This window comes from Syngnathus typhle, linkage group LG10, assembly GCF_033458585.1.
Source record: "Syngnathus typhle isolate RoL2023-S1 ecotype Sweden linkage group LG10, RoL_Styp_1.0, whole genome shotgun sequence".
Classification (NCBI taxonomy): Eukaryota; Metazoa; Chordata; class Actinopteri; order Syngnathiformes; family Syngnathidae; genus Syngnathus; species Syngnathus typhle.
Window position 1 is genome coordinate 9,126,598 of NC_083747.1, and position 22,729 is coordinate 9,149,326.

Here is a 22,729-nt window from a genome sequence, read left to right on the forward strand (position 1 = left end):
GGCTAGAGCTCAGCAAAGAATCAGAAAACTTCATTTCAAAAGACAGCAACATCGGAAGTGTGCCGCTCTAGTTAGAAACTTTTATTAAGTCACGTCGATATGGAATGGCACGGCATCTTTTCTTGGTCCCACAGGACTAACTTGAATTATTAAAAGTCAGCCATCAAGGCCTTTCTCTCTGTACAAATAATTAAAATCAATGAGCTTTTGAAATGTAAAATAATTATAAATACCAAAAAATGTACAAAGTATTTTCCCACAATTGTATCAGCTTGTTGCAGTAATACAAGTTGAGGTTTTTCACTAGTGCTGATCAGAATGTAGAAATCTCCTGTGTTTTCACGTTTTAATTAGACCTTCCAGAAAGTCCTTTTCGACCATTTCCTCAATGTTTTGTCTGGCCCGACTCCAGAACACTTTCTGGCTCTCCAGTTTGTGGCCCTCCTTTGGACTAGGGAAGGAGCCAGCTGCACGGTTGTGAGCGTAAGCGGGACCTGAGCGGCTGCTGGCTTTGCTGTTAAACACCTGGCTGAGCAGGTTGAAGAAAGGAAGCAGCTGCTCCATGCTGCGGATTACATAGAGAGTTAGCATCAAGTGGCCTGGCTCCCAGGAAAGTGTTCGAGTGAAGCAGTCATCATCTGGATTTTTCTGTGGAGAAGACATCAACAAGGGCATGGAGTTCAGTGTGGAACTCTGGCAAGGTCAATCTGTTTACAGAGAGTGGCGGAATGTTTACGCTTGTCAACAAATGTTTTTTTCCTCTCATCAATACACTTAAAATTGTATTTAAATAAATCCTAATGAAATGTTGTGCCTATCATATTGCTCCACAAAAGTTATGAGTTATGCTGGTAAACAAATAACTGTAATTAACAATATGAAAATGGTGGTGGACTGTGGACATTTGCTAAAAAAATAAGTTTTGGATCACACTCATTTAATAGATTTGTGAGGATGCTGTACCTTAGCTCGTTTCCTGAGCAGCTTGGCGAGTCGGACTACGTAGGGTTTAAACTCCCGCTGATGAGTCCCTTGCCGTCTCACCTCCATTCCAGAATCATCTGAGGCTTCAGGAATGAAGGCCCATCGGTACCTGGGATCAATAAAGATGGCAGCACACAAAAACCTAACTGTTAAAGCTGACTGGTGCCTTAAGTGACCAGTAATACTGTTACTGTTATGTGGTTTCAATAGATTCTTCCATTTCAAACAGTCACATGTATTTACCCCCAAGAACCATCTTATAATTTAATTATTATTCACTTCTTCCATTTGCTATTTAAAGGACATTTGACCAATCCCAATAGTGAATGCCAGTTGGGATTTTCCCCACTTAAGAGTCTGTAAAACTTATTATAGAATAGGCTCGCAAAATACTGACATTTGGAACTGAGGCAGGCTTTCGGGCGGCAGGGCCAAGGCCAAGTCCAGCAGCTTGCAAGCTGACAGATAGAGGTTGAGCCAGCGTTGGCTGTTGTAGGACGTTGAGAAGCCATTGCCTCCGGAATATGTGGTTTCCAAGCCGGCCACAGATGGCCCAGATGTCCTTGGGACACAAGATTAGTCATCGGGGTTAACAGAGATATGTCACTACAGTGGAACCTCACTTCACAAACAAATCAGTTCACAAGCAATATTTCGGTACACATATTCCTTTGATCAGGTCTGCTGCCCAATGGCAAAAGCAACTTGGTTCTAGGGATGAACAAATTAACTCTATTACTGATCATTTCAAAAAGATTGCTTTGGTTCATGAACAGAGCCTCAAAACAAATTAATTTCATAGCTGAGGTAGCATTATATTCACTCTTGACAGCGCTACCTTGATATGTCCTCATCTGATATCAGCTCTTGCTCCATCAACAAAAACACCTGAACCTAAAAAGAACAGACGTAGAGGTTATGAAATGGACAATAGACAAAGGTGAACATCAATGTACCGGTGAATGAAAAATACATTGACAGCTCACCAGTTCCGTGATCATAGTAGGCCATAATGAGGTGAGGTGTTGAGGTGACATGCGTAGCAACAGCACCCTGAAGAAGAGAAACACCTGCGCATGCAGGATGGGTACCTGAGGAAGACGCAGGCTCTCTACCAGGCGCTCTGAGAGAACACAGAGTGAAATAGGCAGATTAGAATAGTACAAAAGTGAAAATCGGAAACAAGCAATAGTTGCCTTACTAGAGATCATCATTACCTTGTATGTCAGGGAGGTACTTTTGGTACTGGTCCACTTCACTACTGTAGATTGTGAAGGCCAGGCGCTTGAGCAACATGGCCCTCTGTTCCAGCTCAGCATCTCTGTTTGTGAACAGACTCAGGGAACTGCTCTGGGCTACAGCCACGCGAGCTGAGGGACGACGCAGAGACAGACATATGTGAAATTATTCAGTTCTAAATCAGAGCCTCAATTCTATACCAAAACGCTTTCCAGAACATAAAATAGTTTTAGACTGATGCAGGATTTGTTTACGTGATTTTAAATGCCAGTCGGGCAAAAACAGTCTCAAATTATGAGTAACAGATGCAGGTCTAAAAAAAAAAGATATCACCAACAGATGAAGGTTCTATAAAAATCATTACAATTTAGAAAATAAAGCATACTCATAAGATCTCTGAATGTGGTCTTGTCATGAGTCATCAGATGGTCAATGATCGCCCTCCAGCTGAAGAAAAATATATACATGTTAGACACAGTGACAAACAAAAATGTGTCTCCATTTATCATGGATTAATTTCTGAACTACAACAGTATACTGTACAAAAACTGTAAATTCTCTTGAAACTCATTCCTTCATTTCTTTGTTTGTGATGCACACCAGTCTCAATTTGAAGCAGAAACCCGAACTTAAAAGAAATCCTGGTCCACGCTGACCGACTCTTTTACTCACTGGCTGACACAGGATGAGTCCATCTGGAAGAAGGTGTGGTCCATAAAGAGGTCAAAGGCCTCTTTCTTCCAGGCCCGACGCGTGTACTGGTACCCACTTAGACTGCTCAGCAGCTGAATGCAGGCTCGGTAGCTGGGAGCATTGTGAGCGCTGAAAAAGAGATGAAGACAATGCATGACATTGGTTCAAAGTTGAAGGCACTCAACAGACAATTCTGAGTCATATCTTAGCATCACCCGCAAACAGTCACTTACCTGTGGTTGCGTAAGTAAGGAACTACATAGTGCATGATATTGACCAGCAGCGGTATAACCCGCTCCTTCTCATCACTGTAGAACACCATGTCCAACAAGTGAGCCAGCACCTGCCAATGAATTCCAGTCAGTCTGTGTAAATCCTGAGAACGCCACACCTCTGAGGGACAATCTTTCGAAATATGATTTGATCTACCACATTCACCTGATTTAAATCTGCACCTAGACTATCAACATTGCTGTGGCAGTTAACAGAATTACAAATAGCACTGCAGCATTATGGTGACACTTTGACGTGCAGAGAATAAATTATCTCGTATAAACACAAGTGGAAAACACTGCGACAAGGAAGCTGAACCTGCTGCATTGACTCTCTTGTATAGCTTGAATGATGAGGTTAGTGATTTGTCAGGCTCACTTCAGAGCACCAAAGAAATTAGATTTATAGACCTTTTAATAATTATTTATGTGTCCCACCTCGCCAATATCAGCAGGGCAACATGCTGGCTTCTTTACTCTTTATAAATAGTCCTAAATAAAAATGGGGTGGGAGGCCATTTATCAGCTTTGAGGATATCAGTTGTTTAGGCCAACTAAATTGAACTCTTGTTTGTATACCTGTAAGTGCAAACCTGATAATAGAAGCTTGGTGCTTAACCAACAAAAAGATCTGTCTTCTTATGTAAGGATATTGATGGACCTACTATTAACGTTGTAAATAGCCTCTACTGAGCAGTATACACCCTAAAAAGGCTCCTGTAGACAGGTACGATGATGTTCTAGAATGCAGTCAAGGACACTAATTGCTAAGTTTTTTTTTTCCATGTTTCACTTTTTTCTTGTCCATTCATTGGATATTCTCTCAGGAGATTTGTGTCTTGTCACCATGCAGTTTGGCAAACTCCAGTGTGGCTTTTTTCAATTATTTATTTTAGGGATGTCCGAGTACTGATACCAGCCTTATTTCAAGGTAAGTATCAGGTCTCGCAACGGTAGCAAATACTGGTAATCCAATCTCCTGAGACATCTCTCTCCTTTGGTTCCTCTGGTCTGTGATTCACACCATGACCCCAAAAAGCAAAGTGACTACTTGTTCCTCTTTAAATAGGGCAGAGGACTGAAAGTTTTAGGACACCTAAGGTGCTAATATTTTTTAATTTAACTTTTATGTGCAACACCTTTACATTGAATCACAGTTTAAATATACAATGGAACTTCAGGTTCCAAATATAATTTGTTCTGTGAAATTGCTTTAAGACGAAAACATTTAAAAAAAAGTTAAATGGTTCCACTGAATTGAGCATAATTGCATTTAATCCATTCCAGTAAAAGAACAACATTAAATTTGCTTTATGCTGATTGTTGCTTGGTTAAAAATTATATTCTGAGCAATAAAGAAGTATATGAAAACACAATTTAATACGCTAAAACAACGGGATATCACATAACTTTGCTGTGTCTTACACTTTTTGGGTGCAGTAGTATTTAAGTTCAGTGTGAAATACTGCCCAATGTAATTATTAGTTTTAAATAACAGTTTATAAACCAAAATGTTAGTAAACTTGGGCATTCGAAAAACCAAGGTTCCAGTGTATTTTTTTCTATGTATAAGCATCGTGTTGTGATGGATAATGTTACAGGGGTTTACAACAATCTTAAATATAATTTTAAGGATGCTCTGTTGCATTTGATGAAAACTTTGTTCTAGTCAAAGATTAGTGATGAAATCCTGCTCCAAGTAGGGGAGCTCAAGTATCTTGCGTTCTTGTTCACAAGTGAGTGCAGGATGAAGAGTTAGATCGACCGGTGGATTGGTGCAGTGCAGTGTTTTACCTCAGCCAGCAGCGTGAGGGCATGAACGCTGTAAACGGATGGGGTGAAGCTAGAGGCCTCCATAACTGTAAGCATTAAATCTAAAAAGAAACACACATATGCAAAATATTAGCAGGGGCTAAGGAGCACATGCCCATGAAAAAAATATAATACATTCTAAGCTTCACATGAGTAAATTGGTATTTTTGTATAAATGTCTGGGTCATTTTTTCAGATTATCTTAAATTTACTTTAGCTGGATTGCACATTATAGGACTGGATGATTGTGCAGTGTCCTTGATAAGTATAAGAAAAATAACCTTCAACATCTGCTTCAAGGTTAGTTCCATCCACAACTATCTGAGGAGAGGCCTTCACTTCCAGGTTTCTCCTCAGCCATGTGGTCTGCTCTAGAGAGGAGCCTGCAATTGTCCCAATGGCCTCCACCACTTTATGTGTCACATCCTGAACACCATCAAAATCATAAACAAGCAAACAAACATAGCACATGAAGATGCGTTAGCAATGTTAGAATTAAATTAAAAGACAATTGAAAATGTAGGCAACCAAAGTTTTAACCTGGAGCTCTCGCTGGTCCTTCTTACTTTCCAGATTAGGGTTCTTCAAAATGAATTCATTCAGTACACTGGAGAACAGAAACAAATATAAGAACCATGTAAAATGTCAGCGTGAAACAAGGTTTAATCTCAATATCTTGATTTGTTCAGAAAAACACTAAAATACAGACCCAAGTATTAGAAACTGTCCTGGGGCAGGCAAGCCTAACTGCACGGAGTCCTTCAACAGAGCCAGCAGAGAAGGCCAGCTATCAACTAACGTGGATACAGGGATTCTATGACAGTAAGAAAACATGCTATTAGGGCAGTGCTTCTCAATTATTTTCTGTTACGCCCCCCCCTAGCAAGAAGAAAACTATTCGCGCCCCCCCTCCCCACCGTGACTATCCTAACTTGTCTTGTAAGTCGTAAAATGTTGCACTGTCGCAAACGTGACAGAAGTAACAATGAGAGCGCCACTGCCCCCTGCTGTAGTAAACGCGCAATTACACTTTATTCTAGTACTGCCAAAAAAAAAGCCTGTTCCCCAGGGTCACACGCGCCCCCCCAGGAATAGCACCGTGCCCCCCTTGGGGGGCGCGCCCCACTATTTGAGAAGCACTGTATTAGGGTGAGCAAATCATCAGCTTTGCAACTGATGTACAGTATTTTATCAATACACTGTACGGTATACTGATGTTCATATGTAACAAACTCACCTCTGGACATATGCATAGAAGAACTGCAGCATGGAGACCTCCAAAGAAATGTGTTTCTAAAATGTTCCAAGCAATGAAATGAGAGACCATGTATAAAGGGGGTAAAGTCATTGTTGAGAAAAATAACACCATCTATTTGATCAAAATTTGCTCTAAATTAACTTACTGCCTGAAAGTACATTATATTACATAGGTGGTGTGGAAAAAATATATAGCTACTGGATGTTTGTGTAAGTCCAAATGTCTACTTGGTAATGGCAGCAAAGTCTAAAAAGACCAACCTTATCCTTTGCAATAGCTGGTGGCTGCTTCAGAACCTCTTTGACTGTGTGCATGACAGTTTCAGTGCGCATGGCACTCACTGAGCGAACCAGCTCAACCAGCAGCAGCTGTTCATCACTAGCTACAGGAATCACCTGAAAGTCATACAGAACCAAAGCAGAGTTCTTATAACTATGACAAATAAAGTACAGAGACATTCTGAGCATTTTATAGTTATCTTTTAGTGGAGTAAATGCATATTGCATACGGCAACCTTGAAAAATACTTTTGACTACTATCCAATGTAAGGGTTTTGTTATAGCAGTATTCCGCAGTACTGGACGATTAATATTGCTTAACAAGTCTGTGTACTTTTTGGATTTATGTCCTAAATGCAATCTGCCTGCATCTCAATCAAATTCACCAAAACAACATTAAATTCAGTTTTTGTACCTATTTTGGTGAACAGAAAAGGATTGACAGGAATTTCTGACTGGAAATTCAGAATTTTCTGCAAAAAAAATAGTGAGGTGCCTCGAACCTTGGGGAAATTAGTAAAACATATGGAATACGTAAATTGGTCTCTGCATGATAAAATGTATTAGGCATCGGACATACAAACATACAAGTAGTACAAAACTCTGGACTAACCACCCATTTTGTTAAAAGTTGCACGTTATTCATTTTTCTCAAAACAGTTATAAAGGCCAATCATTTGCCTTTAAAACTTAAAATACATGTTAAACTAGTATTCTAAAAATGCTAGTCAAGTACAATGCAATACATTATTGTTTGTGGCGGGGTATAAGGAGACCCACTTTATTTCTGACAGGTGTCTTGAGCTGTTTCCTTTCATTCCAAACATAGGCAATGGCTGCCATAAAGTGAGCACCATGGTTCATGGAAATAGGGCCGAGAAGCTCTAGGACTTGCTGGCGAATTTTCTGTAGATGAGAAACAAGTAAGAAATGTATGCTGTTATGTCCTATCTGGGAACCCATTAGCGTTTTAGATTATACACACCTTCAACTACTTCACTTAAAATCTATGATTGCTGTATTGCACAACTAACACAATACACAATATTGAATACACCGGAGTGACACCTCTAAACTTACTAAACTGCTGGAATACTGTAAACATTGTCCTAAGTTATCTGCCATTAGGTTAAAATACCTTAGTGGAGCCCAAATTGATGTTGGAAGTGGAAGCAGCAGAAGCAGCAGCTGGTTTCTCAGAGCTGTCAGCATGATGGAGGACACTCCAGAGTAGCGTGACAGACGACATGATGGTGTGGAGAATGGACAGGATGCCTGAGCGAGCCTCAGCCAGGTACTTCTGGTCAACACTCACGTGTAACTGACAGGTCATCAATAGGAGAGTCAGCAATGTAAATACAATGCAAATACTAGCCAAAAATGCTAATTGTCTACCATATGATTAATATCAGTAATCATACTGCGTAACAAGTAAGACAATAATATTGTATTCAGCATTGATTTGGCACAAAAAAAGGTCATTGTGTTTACAGTACATGAATTATGGGATCACCTGGTGGTACTGGGTAGTGGGATCAAGCAGGCAGTAGTGGATGATTGCAGTGATCCCCTCCAGTACTGTCAGTAACAGGTCAGGAGGAATGCAGAGTGCCATCCATTGGGGTCTACAAAAAGAAAGTTTATATAGTATATAAGAAACCCGAAATAGTTCCAAAACATGGATTTACCAAGTCTACTTTACATGCATATTAAAAAGACTGCATATTAAATTGTTTTAATTTACTGTCTGTGTGGTTGTATCATTATTTTATCTTATATGTAAAGCACATTTCATATTCTCCAAAATTAAAGTTGTACTGTAGTGTATTTTCTTTTTTTGCCCTACAGTGCCATCTGGTGTTAAGAAATTGACTTTCATGTAAAAATCCAGTTTGAAAGCAAAATTAAATATTTTTCTTCAATTTATGCAGTGTATCATGAAATAATTGTAATGTTTCTTAAATTCGATATAATATGTATCATTTTCACATGAGCAATAACCATGATATAATTCTTAATACCTGGAGTCAGTAATCCCAGTCTCATATTGGTACTGGTGAAGAAGATTGTCCAAGTTCCTGCAAAGCTGTAGAGTGACTGATGCAACCACCCTTCTTAGAATCCTCCGCATGTATGGGAGTGTGGCTGTGATGAGTCCAATCCACTGAGGGTGCATTTTACATGCATGGTGTTGATGCAGTGCCCTTATCACAGCGCATAAAAACATGCCCTGTGCTGTGATCGGCTGTCCGTGAAGATACTGTAGTGATGTCATTGGCTGCTGAGGGTTCACATGCTCCACATCTCCACCTAACAACTCAAACCCAGTTCCTGTGCTGTTGCCTGCTGCTACAGCTCCTGCAGCTCCCGCCGCAGGTTCTCCACCTTCTTCGACTGGTACAAGAACCTTGTGCTCAAGTACAACTAGGCTCTGGAGTAGTCTCAGTAATTGAGACTGGACTGCACTACAACTGTCCATCTGGTCCTCTGACAAGTTGATAATACTATCTTCTGACAGACCTTCCTCCACCGTGGACATGTTTACACCAGCCACCCGTTGGTCATGCCATTTCTGAGCACTGAATATGGAGGAGAGCAGGCAATGGAGAACCACCTTCTGAACTTTACATTTGGACAAGACATCATAGATGAAACTAGCAAATCCTTTTGCAGAGCCACCTGTGACTTTGGCCAGCTCACTGAAAAGAAGAGTTAAGACCTCTATACTGGTCAGCTGCATGGCACGGTTACCCGCCAAGTCCTGAGAGCCTGCTGTCACATGGGCCGAATAGAAGCTTCTTAGGAAGTATAGACAAAGTGATATGATGATTTCCAGATACATGGCACTGCGGAATGAGTGGGAGTGGGAGTCTTGTGGGATGGGGCAGTAGAAGTCTTTGCCCATGACAGACACCCTGTGACGAGCCAGCAGGTTTTGGAGCAAAGATAGCTGGGGCGTGTAGGTGTTGTTGATGCTGGTAGTGGAAATAGCGCTTACAAATCCAGAGGGAGCAGACCTTAGCATTGCTGCAACTGCAGAAAGTGCATGTAGGGCTCTGGAGGAGTCATATAACTGGAGATATAGAAGAACATGCTGGTAGAGAGGATGGATATTGAAGCGAGAAGGGTCGGAAGACAATCTACGTCCTGCGACACTGACACCGCCAACGTTTCCACCTGAACAGCCACTGGGTGAGCCGGTGTCACTTTCGATTTCTGATACCTCCCCTTCCCCACAGCTATACCAGTTCTCCAGATCTAGGCTATCCCCAAAGAATATACTGGGTGTTTGTGTTTTATCAGCTTGGGTTGCTGCTTTTCTCTGCCTCGCCTCCTCTTTCCTTTTGGACTTTTTTGTCTTAGGCTTAGCCCCTGTGGATTTGTCAGCCAGCTTCTCCATGATTTTGCCTTTAAGGCTGAGCTGCGTGCTGCTATGGCTACGTTTGCGTCCTTGAGAGTTGTCCACTTGCAGATTGCGGTCTGAAATGGCTGGGTCTGCGTTGTCAGGTAATGTGACAATGGAAGGTGAGGAACTATGACGAATGATGCCCTCTCTGTGCTGCTGCTCTTCTGCAGCTACATCAGGTGAAGGGACGCCAAGGAATTCCAGTGTTCCTTCAGCCAGCATCTCTGGCAGCGTCTGGTGGTTGCAGCTTTGAGTAGGTCCAGAGTCCAGATGGGCACCAGTGGATATATCTGAGGAAGTACTCTCCGAGTCTGACTGAGGCCAGTCTTCAGACTGAATCGGCATATCATGAGACTCTTCAGCTACTAAACTCAGAACATTTTCTATCAGATCGTTTACGACAGAGAAAACAGTCTCCTCTAATGAGTCTTCAGACAAAGAATCTGAGGAAGCAGGCTGTTGATCTGAACTATTGGATATGCTGTTTACAACCTCCGGCTCATCAAAACTTTGATTTTCCACTGGAGAGGAATGAGAACCAGTCGATTCAGAGGAATGGGGCTCCTCCTGCTGATCAGCAGGCTGAAATCCAGCAGTTAGTTGTAAATTCTCACTGCTCAGACTCAGTATGGATAAGCTGTCACTCAGAGGGTTAACAGTAAGACAAAATGGCTCCATGTCACCGACTTCAAGACCTGGGAAATCTCTCTGTGCCATTCTGTCCACTTGCATACGGCTGAAGTCTAATGACAGAAATAAAAAAAACTGGCTAAAATGTTACTGTAACGAGGCAATGGAAAGGCAAGAAATGACTAATGAGTCACACCTACTAATATTTCATATCCAATATATAACATTTACAAAATGAAAAGAAGGAGACTCACTTTCAGAGAACCCTGAGTCTCTGGTGTCTACAGGTTCTGATGGTTCATTTTCAGTCAGGCCAGGAAAGACATGGGCCCAGTGGCGCTGGGCTTGTACTTTCTGAATGGAAACTCTATGGGTCTTTGGGTGCAGAAGAAGAAGAAGGAGTGGTTCCAGTACCCGAGCAATGTCATGTCGCTGAAGGACCTGATTAAGCCATGCCCGGCCAACTGAACTTGTACAAGGATCCCAATAACTCAGGCTGTCTAGCATGATAAAAAGAGATCTGTCGGGTAAAATAAAAGATGAAAAAATAACAAATTTAGAGGAATACCAAGCGCACTGCAAAGACAAATGCATTTGAACCAACCTGTCAAATGTGCGATTAAAAGGAGAAGATTTGGTCATGTTTAAATCTCGTGTCAAATGCCACAGCACGGAAAACTTTACATGGGCTTCTAGGCGAATTCTCTGTAAGAAAATATAAAAGAGCAAGGATTTGTTTGCGGCGCGGTGCTTTACTCACACTGATGCGATATTCCCGGGACTGACCTTGTCACGGTGCATGAGCTGCTGGCTTATCACATCCTCACAGATGCTGGAAGATGGTACAAGGTTGTGAAGCTGATAGAAGAGCTCCACACTTCGTTGATGGTGCTGAGGTGTTCCTTCACTCAACTGATCCCACAGGATAAGAGCCACATTCTATGCACAAGCAGACAAAATGGTAAGGGGCAAAATAGGAGGAAAGACAAATGGTTGTTCCATATGATGACTACCTTAAAGAAGTCGGTCTTGTTCGCGATGTACATAAGAATTCCCTGAGTGAGTGGGGGCCTGATGACAACAGCCACTCGCCCTTGGCTGGGACTCATTGGCTGGGCAGACTCAGAGTTGCCACTGGATGCCACACTCTCAGCTGTTACCATGGCCACAGACTGTGTGAGTCCCACAAGGTCCATTAGCAGAGAAATGGCCACACCCTGCAGACTGAAGTTGCTAGCCAAGCAGGTGGCATCCATGAGTGCCTGCAGCCACACTGGCAGACATCCCTGTTCGCTGTCTGTATATAGGGGCAGAAAAACACTTGAATAGATTATATTTACTGCGTTGCTTTCACAAGGTTTAATGTCTTTCATAAACAGATGTTCATTTAGCTAAAGCCACTCATCACACCACATGAACTGTGAATTATAGATATTATGTTTACCCAATAGCTTTAGTGTGTCCAAAGTAATCATTTCCACATTTGTTCTAAAGATGATGTGACCTTAAATAAACAAAAGTGGTTTCCTAGTCTCACATAATATTACATTACCGAAAATGACTATACTATCTCTGAAGTGGTATGACATTTAAAGACCTGAGACAAGAACGAATATCAAGTGTGAGCGTTCATGTACCTTTACAAAGCAAGCCTGAGAACACTAGTGATGTTTTACGGAAGCCCCGCCTTTTGATTACATTGGTGCAGCGACTCTTTAGGACACTTACCACATTCTTGTTCTTGTGTGGGTGAGGCCTTCAGGTTTCCCTCTGCGATGTACACTGGAAAACTGGAACACTCCAAGAACAGCTGGCAGGCTGCAGTAAAAGCAGCAATGCACTCTTTCTGCACCATCACAGTGTCCAAGCTTGACTTAGCAAGATCTACATGCCCACAATGTGAGGTACTCTCCAATACAAGGCTAGTTGACTGTACCGCTAGGCCTCTGTCCTTCTCGTCTTTGTTCACTTCTCCAGAAGATATATACAAGGTAATCAGCCGGGATATAAATTGCTGGAAGTGTTCCAAGCAGCACTGCATGACTGGTTTGTCCACAGGTTTAAGTTGTGATGGGCCTGAGGAACGAATGCCCGTTTTATGTGTTGGGTGCATGTCAGGATGTGTATCAGGGCCACCCTCATGGTACTGGATAAAGTCTGTGAAGGAAGTTTCAGATGAGATGGGATGATTTTCTACACCTTTGAACACCTCCCCACTTCCATGTGGATCGACAGTCACAGGAAGGGTCTGCGGGAAGATGAAAAGGAGAGAAAATAACACTTTAATAATTCCTTCAATCCCTCACAATTTTACATCGTACATAGCACAGACATCCACACTAATCAGCAGTGAAACAAATGAACAAAGAACAAGTGCTACAACTTTTGACATCTGTCCACAGCTGTTGTTCTGAAAAAAGGATGTTGACATGTAAACAGCAAACAGTGCAACAAGTTGATTTTTTTTTTTCTTCAGTCACTGGGCGCAGCTAAGTATCCTGGGATTCACCTTGATTAAATCAGCAGGCACATTTTGGGGCCTGGACTCAGGTGGCATGTAGGGTAGCACACATCATCCATATGCTCCTCAGGGTGGGGGCAGAGGTCTATTAAAAGTGTTTGTTGGATATATGTGGCATGTTTTCCACTCTGTTGGAGATAGCTACAGGCTATTTCATTCTTCTGTACTTCCAAAGAGAGTACAGGCGAGCTGGGCTCAGCTGTTGGTTAACTATCATCTTTTTCTTTGCTCCTTACGGGCACAGCTCAGTCCGTGTAGACTGATCCATCTCTGAACATGGGACAGATTGACTGAATGCCACAGTGAGCTTGCACTCACTTAACGAAGCAGAATTCAGTTATTGAGACCAGGAGGACCGGGACAGCGAACGAGTAGTCTCAAGGGACCACGAGATGGCTGGGCCATAGCTGGGACTACCTAGTCAAAAGCAGATCATCAAAGCTGGAAATGAGCTGCTTGACCTAATCTGAACTGACTACATTTCTCTCTTTTTTTGTTTAGGATGGAGGGAAGGGAGGGGGGGGCGGTAATTTAAGCAAAATGGGTCAAGACACTTGAACTACAATTATCAGGAACAAAACGTGGTTATTGGAAATTGCATAATGTATATGTAACAGCACAAACTTGTGTGTTAGGACAAGGACAATATAAACATCAATAAAATTTAAAAGTCTTCAGACACATCAAATAATCGAGGAGTTGGACTAAACTCTTTAGTTTCCGATGACGTTTTCTGCTGCAGCATTACCTTGCCCAAAAATACAAAACAATGGTCCTCCCTATAAAAGCATATTGTAAAAGTCCTCCCAGAAAACTCAAAGCTGTTATAGCTGCATACGGTAGTTTATTTCCACTTACAACTACTTTTAATTTAATACCTAGGTGTATCAACTTAAAGTTGAAGTAAACACAGTATACGGCACAGCCATTACTACAGTGCTCAATAATAGATAGACCATTCTTTAATGTGTTTTAAAATAGTAAAACATTGATTCTGAAGGGTAATTGAAGGTTTGCTACAAAATTTAAGACAGCTGTAAATCGTGTGGAATGTGTCACTACTTTTACTATACTCACTGTAGTATCATTTTGTTTATCCTTTGCGGAGTCGGTAGAATTTTCACAGGAGCTGGAAAGGCCCTGCACCTGGGGGCTTGGGGGCAGAGCCAAAGGGGACACTAATGGTGGTTGTACTTTGCTCAGGATCTTGGAGCAGAGACGCAGGCAGTGAGTGAGCTCTCCAAGCCCCAAGGTCTGCAGGTGACCGGTCAGTGCAGCCACCATGCGCAGCAATAGCTGAGGAAGATGCTCTGTCTGGATCTCGATGTACGTCTCCTATAATAGGTGACAATAGATGTAACAAAGTTGTCTATATTAAATTCACACCATGTCTCTGTTCAAAATGTACAACAGCAGCGTTGTCCCTTCTCATTACATAATCAGAGAGACTATAATATTAATACAATAACAATATCAATGAAAATAATAATAAATCAGATTATATAGTGCTTTTCTGGACACTCAAAGATGCATTGGATGCATTATTTATGCACTCACACTATGTAAGAGCTACGGCTCCCTTTAACCACCACAAAACTTTTGCGCCGAGATCAGGAGTGTCGTTAGTCATGATGGTGAGTTAAAACAATTGAAGGACATAGTATACAGTACATATAATTTTTCCAGTTATGCATTGTCATGACCACTGGCCACTTGTGTTTATAATTTCTAGTTAAAGTGAAGTCATTTTGTTGTAACTTCTATAAAGTTTTTTTTTCAAGATGCTAACTTGCAATATGCATTTGGTTTTTTTTATTTCTTGCCATTTGTGTAGAGGTTAAATTTTACAGTACAGTAACTACAGTCTACAGTGCTCCGTACTAATATATATATGATGTTTAACGAGGAAATTTTGACTAAATTTGAAAAAAGGGACAAATGAACCATGAAATAAATATTGGAATATACATAAACAGAGTTGGTATTCATATTTCTTTAAAAATATGTGAGCAAGACAAAGTCATAAAATTGCATGCAATTAAGAAAGCCCAGACACACTGGGCGAAGACTTCATTGTCACAACATCCTCACCAAACATTATGGATGAGATTTTATTACACGAGATTATTTCCAGAGCTTCTTTCCCATCTGAATTTCGAAGTTAAGAGCACAATTCATAATTAAGAAATGATCACGCAAAGCTGGGTAGAACTAGAGGCCAAATGAAAGTTGGTGGGATGTTGCAGGAATGCTATCATAGCCTCAGTGAAGCAGGATGAGGTGAAAAAGCAGGAAAGAGCAGTACTTTACCTGGCAGATTACCCTCATGCTTCTAGTAGGCTTCAGGGAGAAAGAGCAAATAGTTTGAACAGACAGGAGCAAGCGGAGCACAAGCCACAGCACACTAATCACATTCCTCTCTTGCCAGTGTCCAAAACACACACAGACACACACACACACACTATTGAAACAGGGAAATAAACAAGAATTTCCAAACTGAATTGGAAATACAGTACAGACAAGCAGATTTCTAAACCGTACTTCAGTTTACAAATCTGCTATATATTTTGGGGCAGGGAAAGAGACACACAAGTAAGTTTGTGCTTGTGTGGGGCGTTGCACACCTAAGAAACAAGAGTGGAGGCACAGACGTTAAAAATAGCAGAAACATCCCAGGACCAAGAAGTGTCTGTTCAGGGAAGGGAACTGAGCAAAAAACCGTAAAGGATGTGAATGATCTAAATTGGGGGGGCAAGAAATATATTAAGAGCCCAAGCAGAGCTAGGAAAGAAGGGAATCTCAATGCATGGAAAGAAGCAGGACCAGACACAGAATAATATGAAAACAAAGAGAGAAACAAAATCTGTACAATAAATGAAACTTGAGTTAACAATACAGAAACAACAATTATACACAACTGGAAAATTCAACTAAAATCAAGATTCAAATAAGAAATTAAATTCAGGACTTAAAAAAATAAAAGAAGATTCTTTTTAACGTACTATAACGGTACATAAAGGCAAACACCTACTACATCAAAACTAAAGTGAAGACAAGAGAATGATGGATGATGGTGTAGGAAAGCCAACAACAACATAAAAGAAAGAAAAAAAAACCCACAAGTAAACTTACCAAGGAAACGATGTCCAGCAGGAAATCAACTAGCTGGCAAAACTCCATTAAGGAGCGCTCTGAGGTATCTAAACTCCCGGCATGCTTTGGAATACTCGTTTGCACATTCAGTGTCGTCCTACAAAAGAAGCCATATGGTGTATCTGTTGGTTGGTGAAGAAACAAACTGAATGCAAAGTGATCAATCTTGATGTTCTTTATAAGGACTGGCAAATCTGCAATTTTTATGCAAATTCACCCATTGTGCAAAAAAATAAATAAATGTTATCTTATTGCCCTTTCGCACAAACTTTCCCACATTAGTAATAACTTACACTTTGGCTTTTCTTTTTCAAAGACCCATTAATATACCCCAAATTTTTTAAAATGATCTATTGAATGGATTGCTGGAAAAGGCCCATTTCATGTTTGATTAGATTTAAAAAATGAATCTCCTGAATAAAAAGAAATAACTGCCCTGCCTTCCTCTAAAGTGAGAACAATAAAGGAATGACAATTGGCATAGTCATGGATAAAAGAACGAGCAAATCAACTTTTTGATACCAGTGTACCCTACCCCAAGAAATAAAATGAGGTATAATGAAAACTTATTTCCAAATAGAAACCTGCAGCACTCCTCAAACCAGCGAGCAATATAGTCCCACATGTAGAATGGCTCGAAAGAGTTGAACAGGAGATTGGCTGTTTTAATCAGTTCCGCTGTCTTCTTGTTCTCTCGAAGTTTGCTAAAAAGCAATTCAAAGGTCGACATTTGCATGATACTATGAATTCAAAATATGTGAAAAGAGAAGGTGGTTGAGTGGACCTGCCTGTTAAGGTGTGTGTGGTCCTTGCTGAAGGAACTCTGGTTTTGGAGGCCTAACTCAGTTTTACACTTTGTGTGCAGTGTACGAAACACTTCAATAAGAACATCCTCTAAGATAGCTGGACCTGAAGGGAGAGGCACACAAGACACGAGCTGGACACTGGAGAGCGGCATAGGAATTTATAGCGCTAACTTTTCATACTATACGACATATTACCAAGCTCTGGTTTGTCAAGCAGACTGATAAGGATGCGAAATGGCTTAAGGTCATGCATGAGAATGCTTTCCTCTTCTCCGCCTCGCACTTTACCCTGCAATATCCCCACCATTGCCTAAAAACACACAATTAAACAGACAAGAAATACATTTGACAAACCGAGAAATACTACTTGACACCTTTGTTTTCAAATTTGGCAAAACCAATTCTACTATTAACATCTTCCAGCCCCTTCCCTTATTTTATTTCATGTGTTCACGCTCCGTCTGCCACATAATGAACTGAAGCCTGCGAAGTCCCTGTAGTGCCAACCCGCTCCCAATGGAGGGAGTTGCAATAACTACATTGGAACAGATGGCACAGGAGCAAATGACAAAAACAAAAATACTTTCTAAAAACGAGATTTGCCTTCTGGTTTCTCTGTGCTGTGTGTTCTAACCCCTGAGTGACACAGGAGAGCACATGGCGGGACTGAGTTAAAAGACATCAAAAAATTAGCTGCCAGAAAAGGCGCAAAAAAAACCCCAAGAGGATTTGGAATACTGGAAGATAAATAAAAAAATTTAAAAAAAGATGATTGTATTGGGCAAAAATAACCATCCCGTATATCACACACAAAACTCTTAAGCATGGCCAAATTCTTTACAACGTGACTTGTTTTGGTCTATTGTGTTCAAAAGCAAAATTCCTACCTGGACAAGCATGTCTTTTGAGAAGGTGTTGAAATAGTGGCTAGCATGCTCTTCTGGTTTGCTCTGGCGAGTGGCACGGGGGCCTGTTTTTAGCCCATTGTTGTCAAAACCTACAGAATATAAATCACAATAATCAAATTCTAAAATGTAGTTTTAAAATGGTGCATTTATTCTTTAAGGGGAGGAATATTTAAACACAACAGATTCTATGTGGGAAAAAAAAGTTGCCCTTACTATGGCAAATCACATTTTTGGGAGAGCTGAGTTCATTTTCATTGACCCATTCCAGACCTGCTAAATCAAGAAATCTCCTAACTAGAACTTGTTGGACAAAATAAAGCCAGCCAAAAGATCTGAAAAAGCTGCAACACCATGCCAGTATTCAAAGTCAATATTAGATCAGAAATAAAGTATTTGACATCCAGCAGTCAGAAAAGCGTTACAAAGCCATTTCGAAGTGTTTAGGACTCCAATGAACCGCGATGAGAACCATTATCCACAAAAGAAGAAAACATGGAGTAGTGGTGAAACTTCCCAGAGGTGACCGGCCTACAAAAATTAAGGAAGTCACAGCGAACCCGAGTAAAACATCTGAAGAACCAACCGCTGGCCTTCCTCACCTCAATTATGATCAGAGTTCATAGGGTTGTAAAACCAAACTATGTTAATATGTTTGTCATTTCAGATGAAGAGAAGTTTAAATCCTATTGTTACAAGCATACTGTAGAAGGTGCTTTCAAGAGAACTTGATACATCCATTGCGATGACACTTACCAGCATGTGGATCCGAGTTCAGTTGCAAACAAAAGAAAACAAAGTAATGTTACAGAATTGAAAAGGGTAGCATAGAGCACATTGTGTGGATGTTAGAAATCGGCACTCCTACAACCCGCCAAATCGCTTGGTGGTCTGAGTCAGCGTTGTTTTGTGTAAAAAAATTGTTGGGTCATGTTAACGTTCGGAAAAGGTAATTAATGTGTTTCTCCAGTAAACAAGTTGAAATTAAGCATATAAGGGTCTACCTTTGACATTTAAGAACAATGAGTGTGATCCTGATATACTACGGGCTCAGATGTGTGTGTGTGTGTGTTTCGCACCAAGTAACCATGCGTAGAGTCGGCGGTTCAAGGACATGTCTCTTCTCAAAACCACATGCAAAGCAGCTGACAGGATCCGTATCATGTCCGGGCGAGTAGCCTGAGCACAGCAGAACAAAGTATTTACACACACATACACACAGACACGGCAACCGAGAACTCCATAAGTCTTTTTAAATACCCCAAATTAAAACACTGCTATAAAAAAGTAGCACTGTTATTTCTCATATTACATACATACATACATACATACATAGTACATGCACCCTTTTTGTATCTAATGAGCAAATCGGCTCATTATACACAAGTGCATATTAAGTTTATAAGATTACGCTGAGTAAAACAACGGTATTTTCACCTGGCACTCAAATTGATGTTCAGATCTAACTGTAAAATACAGCGTATGCCGGGAGGTTCCCTCCAGATGGCATCAACAGCTGTTCTCACCTGGCTCATGTGGAATGGGAAGCAGAAAAGGATCAAATCTAAAGTGCTTCTCTGCACCAGCACACTTGAGTCCTGGACTGATGTGCTGACAGCCTCTACCTGATCAGAAAATACAGAGATGTTTGGAAACATTAGACATGGGGATGATTTTACCAATTATTGAATAATTGATTTCTACAAATGTTTATTAATGCATTTATTCATTTAACTTGTTTCAGGTTATGTAGCATAGTACTATTTACCGGCCAAAGAATAGAATTATAGCATTGGAAAATCATTGTACTATGATTAGCATTATCTCCACAGAATGTGGAGTTGAGTTTTTTTCCTGTGGGAAAAGAATGCTACCTAAACTATCAGCAACTTTATTCAGACATGGCACTCACCCTCTCCCTCTCTGACGCCAAAGCATCCATTTAGATTTTCAGGTAGAGATAGAGAGCCTATTCAATTTGACTTTGAGCAAAGAGTGGACTCCACCTTCATATGGTCACCAGTGCCCGTACTGACCAATATTCACGTTAATATTCACAGTCACTGAGTCAGAACCAATCCCATGCCGGCTTGGTGATGTGGCTTAAAATACCCATTCATCAGACACAAAAGTAAAAAAATGCATGGGATCGAATGCATTCTTCAGTAAAGACGGCTCTCACGAACCGAACCCGTACCATGAGTTCGATGTCACTCCCCATGACGTAAAGCTGGTCCTCCATGGAGAGCTTGCGGTTCAGGTGCAGTAGAACAAAGGAGACCCCCGGTAGACGCACAGCGGGACTGGTAAGGATACTGCCCCATAAGGCACTGTAGAATGCCGACTGCTCCACTGCTGCTGCCACCTTCTCCAAAAGGGTGTTGGTTCTGTAGCAAAGATCCACTGCTTGGTTATAATATATTGGTTGTATAATACACCCTACCAAAAGTCAAAGCTGGATGTTTTACAGGTTTGATGAGGTGCAATTTGGACAGAGCACCATGACCTGTGACCTCATGTGAATGGAATTTCATTAAAATAAAATAATAATCATAAATAATCGCATGTTAAATCACAGAGGCAATTTTGATTGAAGGAAAAAAAAAAAAGGGCAATCTGGATTATTATTTTTTTTCTCAAAAGTCCTTAAAACCTAATTTCAACCATTCTCACCTATCATAAAACTCTGATCCTTCCTCAAGGCCAGGAAGTACTCCAGTCAGGAGTCCCTGTAGACCCGGCTTCAGCGTCTTGCCCAGAGGCAGGTAGTACGTCTCATAGAGGCCCAGCAACACAGGCTTTACAGACATGGCAGCATTGGTGAGTAAAGGATATAGCCCTGAGCTGCATTGTAAAAAGATGATGTGAAATTAGTTATTTTCAGTTGTGTCTCCACAGTAATTTCACTTACACATGCAAAAGCAACAATTACCTATAAAGAAAGAGATCTTTGGCCAGCCTTTTGGGTCCAATAATTTTAAAGATTATCTCATAGGTCTCCAAAGCCTTACGGTGGACTCCGCTGGGTAAGGCTGGATGGAGACATTGGGCCAACCGCTTGCCGATTGTCAGCTTCTTGGGAACCACTTGATATTTTGCATTGTTCTGCAATACCTGAGAGGATAATAAAACACAACTCTCTCATTGATCCCAGTTCCCCTTTGTTTTGAATAAGTGCTGAGAATGTTTAGTAGCAAGCTTTGCTATGCAAGAGTGGTTCTCGTGCATATTCTTGATTGATCCATTCCAGTGAATGTTTTTGTTTTGAATTCTCTACTTGTGCGCTTAAGTGCATTAAAAAGGATCAACTTGGATCGTTACCTTGTTGAGTTTGCCCAGAGCAGATATGAGGTCTGCCCATTCACTCGAGTACTCAAAGTTTTTAAGGGCTTTATCCACCGCTGCCACATAGTTCCTGTACTTGGAGTCACTTAGCAGCTCCACTTCCTCTGCATTCATTCTCCTGGGTGGCTATTGTGCTCAAGTTGAACACCAGGCATGCATGTGTGTATCACACCTGATCCAGAAAAGCACACAAGGAGACAACAAAAACACAGATTTGTGATTGGAAGTTACTTTGGTGACTATGACACTAAAGGCCTGGCAGGCATGACCATACCGCATGACCATGTGTAGGACTAGAAAGAAGGTTGGTCTAAAAAAGAGAAAGTGACTAAGCTACTTTTTCTGGAATATTCACAATATCACAGTTGAAACAACAAAGATCCACTAGGGTCATTGCAATACTTTTAATAGGGGCTAACATTCTACTGATGTTGTCCAAGTTGGCTAACGTGAGTTAATTGCAAAAATAAGCCAAGGGCGTACTCTGCTGGAGAACGTGAAATACCACAGACTCGAAATGTACAACAGTAATCATTTACTATGGATAAAATCACAAAAATAGGCATTATAACGTCAGTTGTAGATATCAGTTGTAGATATCAGTATTCACCTCTTATAAATAAACAAACGGCACTTAATCGGCGATAATAATGTGCCATTTGGATATTTTAGGAGCTACCTAATGGGATTTTTAAAAAGCAGGTTTCAGTCAGCTACTCACTTTAAATACACCGTCATCACACGTTTTTTTGTTCTTCTAAATATATAAAAATCCTTGAAACTATATACAGTAGAACTGACCGATTGTTCACATATTGCAGTCCCTAATGTACAGAGGTTTCTGTAAACAGCAGTGGGTGCTTGGGCTAACAGCTAAATGTCTTAGAACTGCTTTTGACAGTAAACACAAATAATGAATTAACATTGTATTAAATAGCTTACCGTCATAGCTTAGTGGACGAGAAGTGTCATTCAACAATGCACCAAATTCGGTGGATTAAATGAGCTATCACGTCAGTAACCGCGCTAGCAAGGACGCTAACGTTTGCTAACAGGTTGCTAAAGAGGATGGAGAGGTAGGGCCCCTTACACTTATTATTTCACAACGTTTATGTCTCTTGGCAAGCAGACGATGGCTGAAAATATTCTACATATTTCCCCGGTGCTTCCTCCTGCTGTGTGCGAATCATCAACCATGAGATCATCATCACAACGGCGGTGGAATAGAATGACAGGTCCCAGACTACACTACAGATTCGCAGCACATCCGACCGTAACATTCAACCTGCTTTTCCGCATGGACGTCTTCCGTCTTTTGGAAGTGTAAAATGATCACTGTTACGCTAAAACGTTACGGAAACTAAAATTTGTGTTATCAAAATAAAATAATTAATACATTTAAGAAAACATTTTACGCTCACTTTCGG

At 40.9% G+C, this 22,729-nt stretch overlaps 1 protein-coding gene across 4 annotated transcripts; it reads right to left on the reverse strand.

Moving 5' to 3' along the window:
• Positions 1-33: 33 nt before the first annotated feature.
• On the reverse strand, positions 34-22,625 carry dop1a (DOP1 leucine zipper like protein A). Of its 4 annotated transcripts, none has more exons than XM_061288242.1 (37): positions 22,245-22,625; positions 21,279-21,474; positions 20,890-21,071; positions 20,631-20,801; positions 20,155-20,344; positions 19,484-19,582; positions 19,037-19,136; positions 17,940-18,022; positions 17,248-17,362; positions 17,035-17,155; positions 16,831-16,950; positions 16,226-16,343; positions 14,171-14,428; positions 12,301-12,820; positions 11,586-11,869; positions 11,359-11,511; positions 11,177-11,277; positions 10,827-11,092; positions 8,558-10,685; positions 8,050-8,161; positions 7,675-7,857; positions 7,317-7,442; positions 6,519-6,653; positions 6,238-6,293; positions 5,710-5,814; positions 5,541-5,607; positions 5,282-5,426; positions 4,983-5,062; positions 3,150-3,259; positions 2,896-3,045; positions 2,609-2,670; positions 2,202-2,354; positions 1,971-2,107; positions 1,823-1,878; positions 1,382-1,546; positions 964-1,093; positions 34-648 (listed from the first exon to the last, which is right to left on the reverse strand). In XM_061288242.1, the coding sequence occupies exons 2-37, from the start codon at positions 21,414-21,416 to the stop codon at positions 340-342; spliced, it is 7,428 nt and encodes a 2,475-aa protein (XP_061144226.1). In that variant the 5' UTR covers positions 21,417-21,474; positions 22,245-22,625; the 3' UTR covers positions 34-339. The 4 variants fall into 4 exon arrangements, with proteins under 4 accessions (XP_061144226.1, XP_061144225.1, XP_061144228.1 ...); XM_061288241.1 differs by having other exon boundaries at positions 17,940-18,049; XM_061288244.1 differs by lacking the exons at positions 19,037-19,136; positions 19,484-19,582; positions 20,155-20,344; ... (2 more) ...; positions 21,279-21,474; positions 22,245-22,625 and adding an exon at positions 18,714-19,030 and having other exon boundaries at positions 17,940-18,049.
• Between the last annotated feature and the right edge of the window lie 104 nt (positions 22,626-22,729).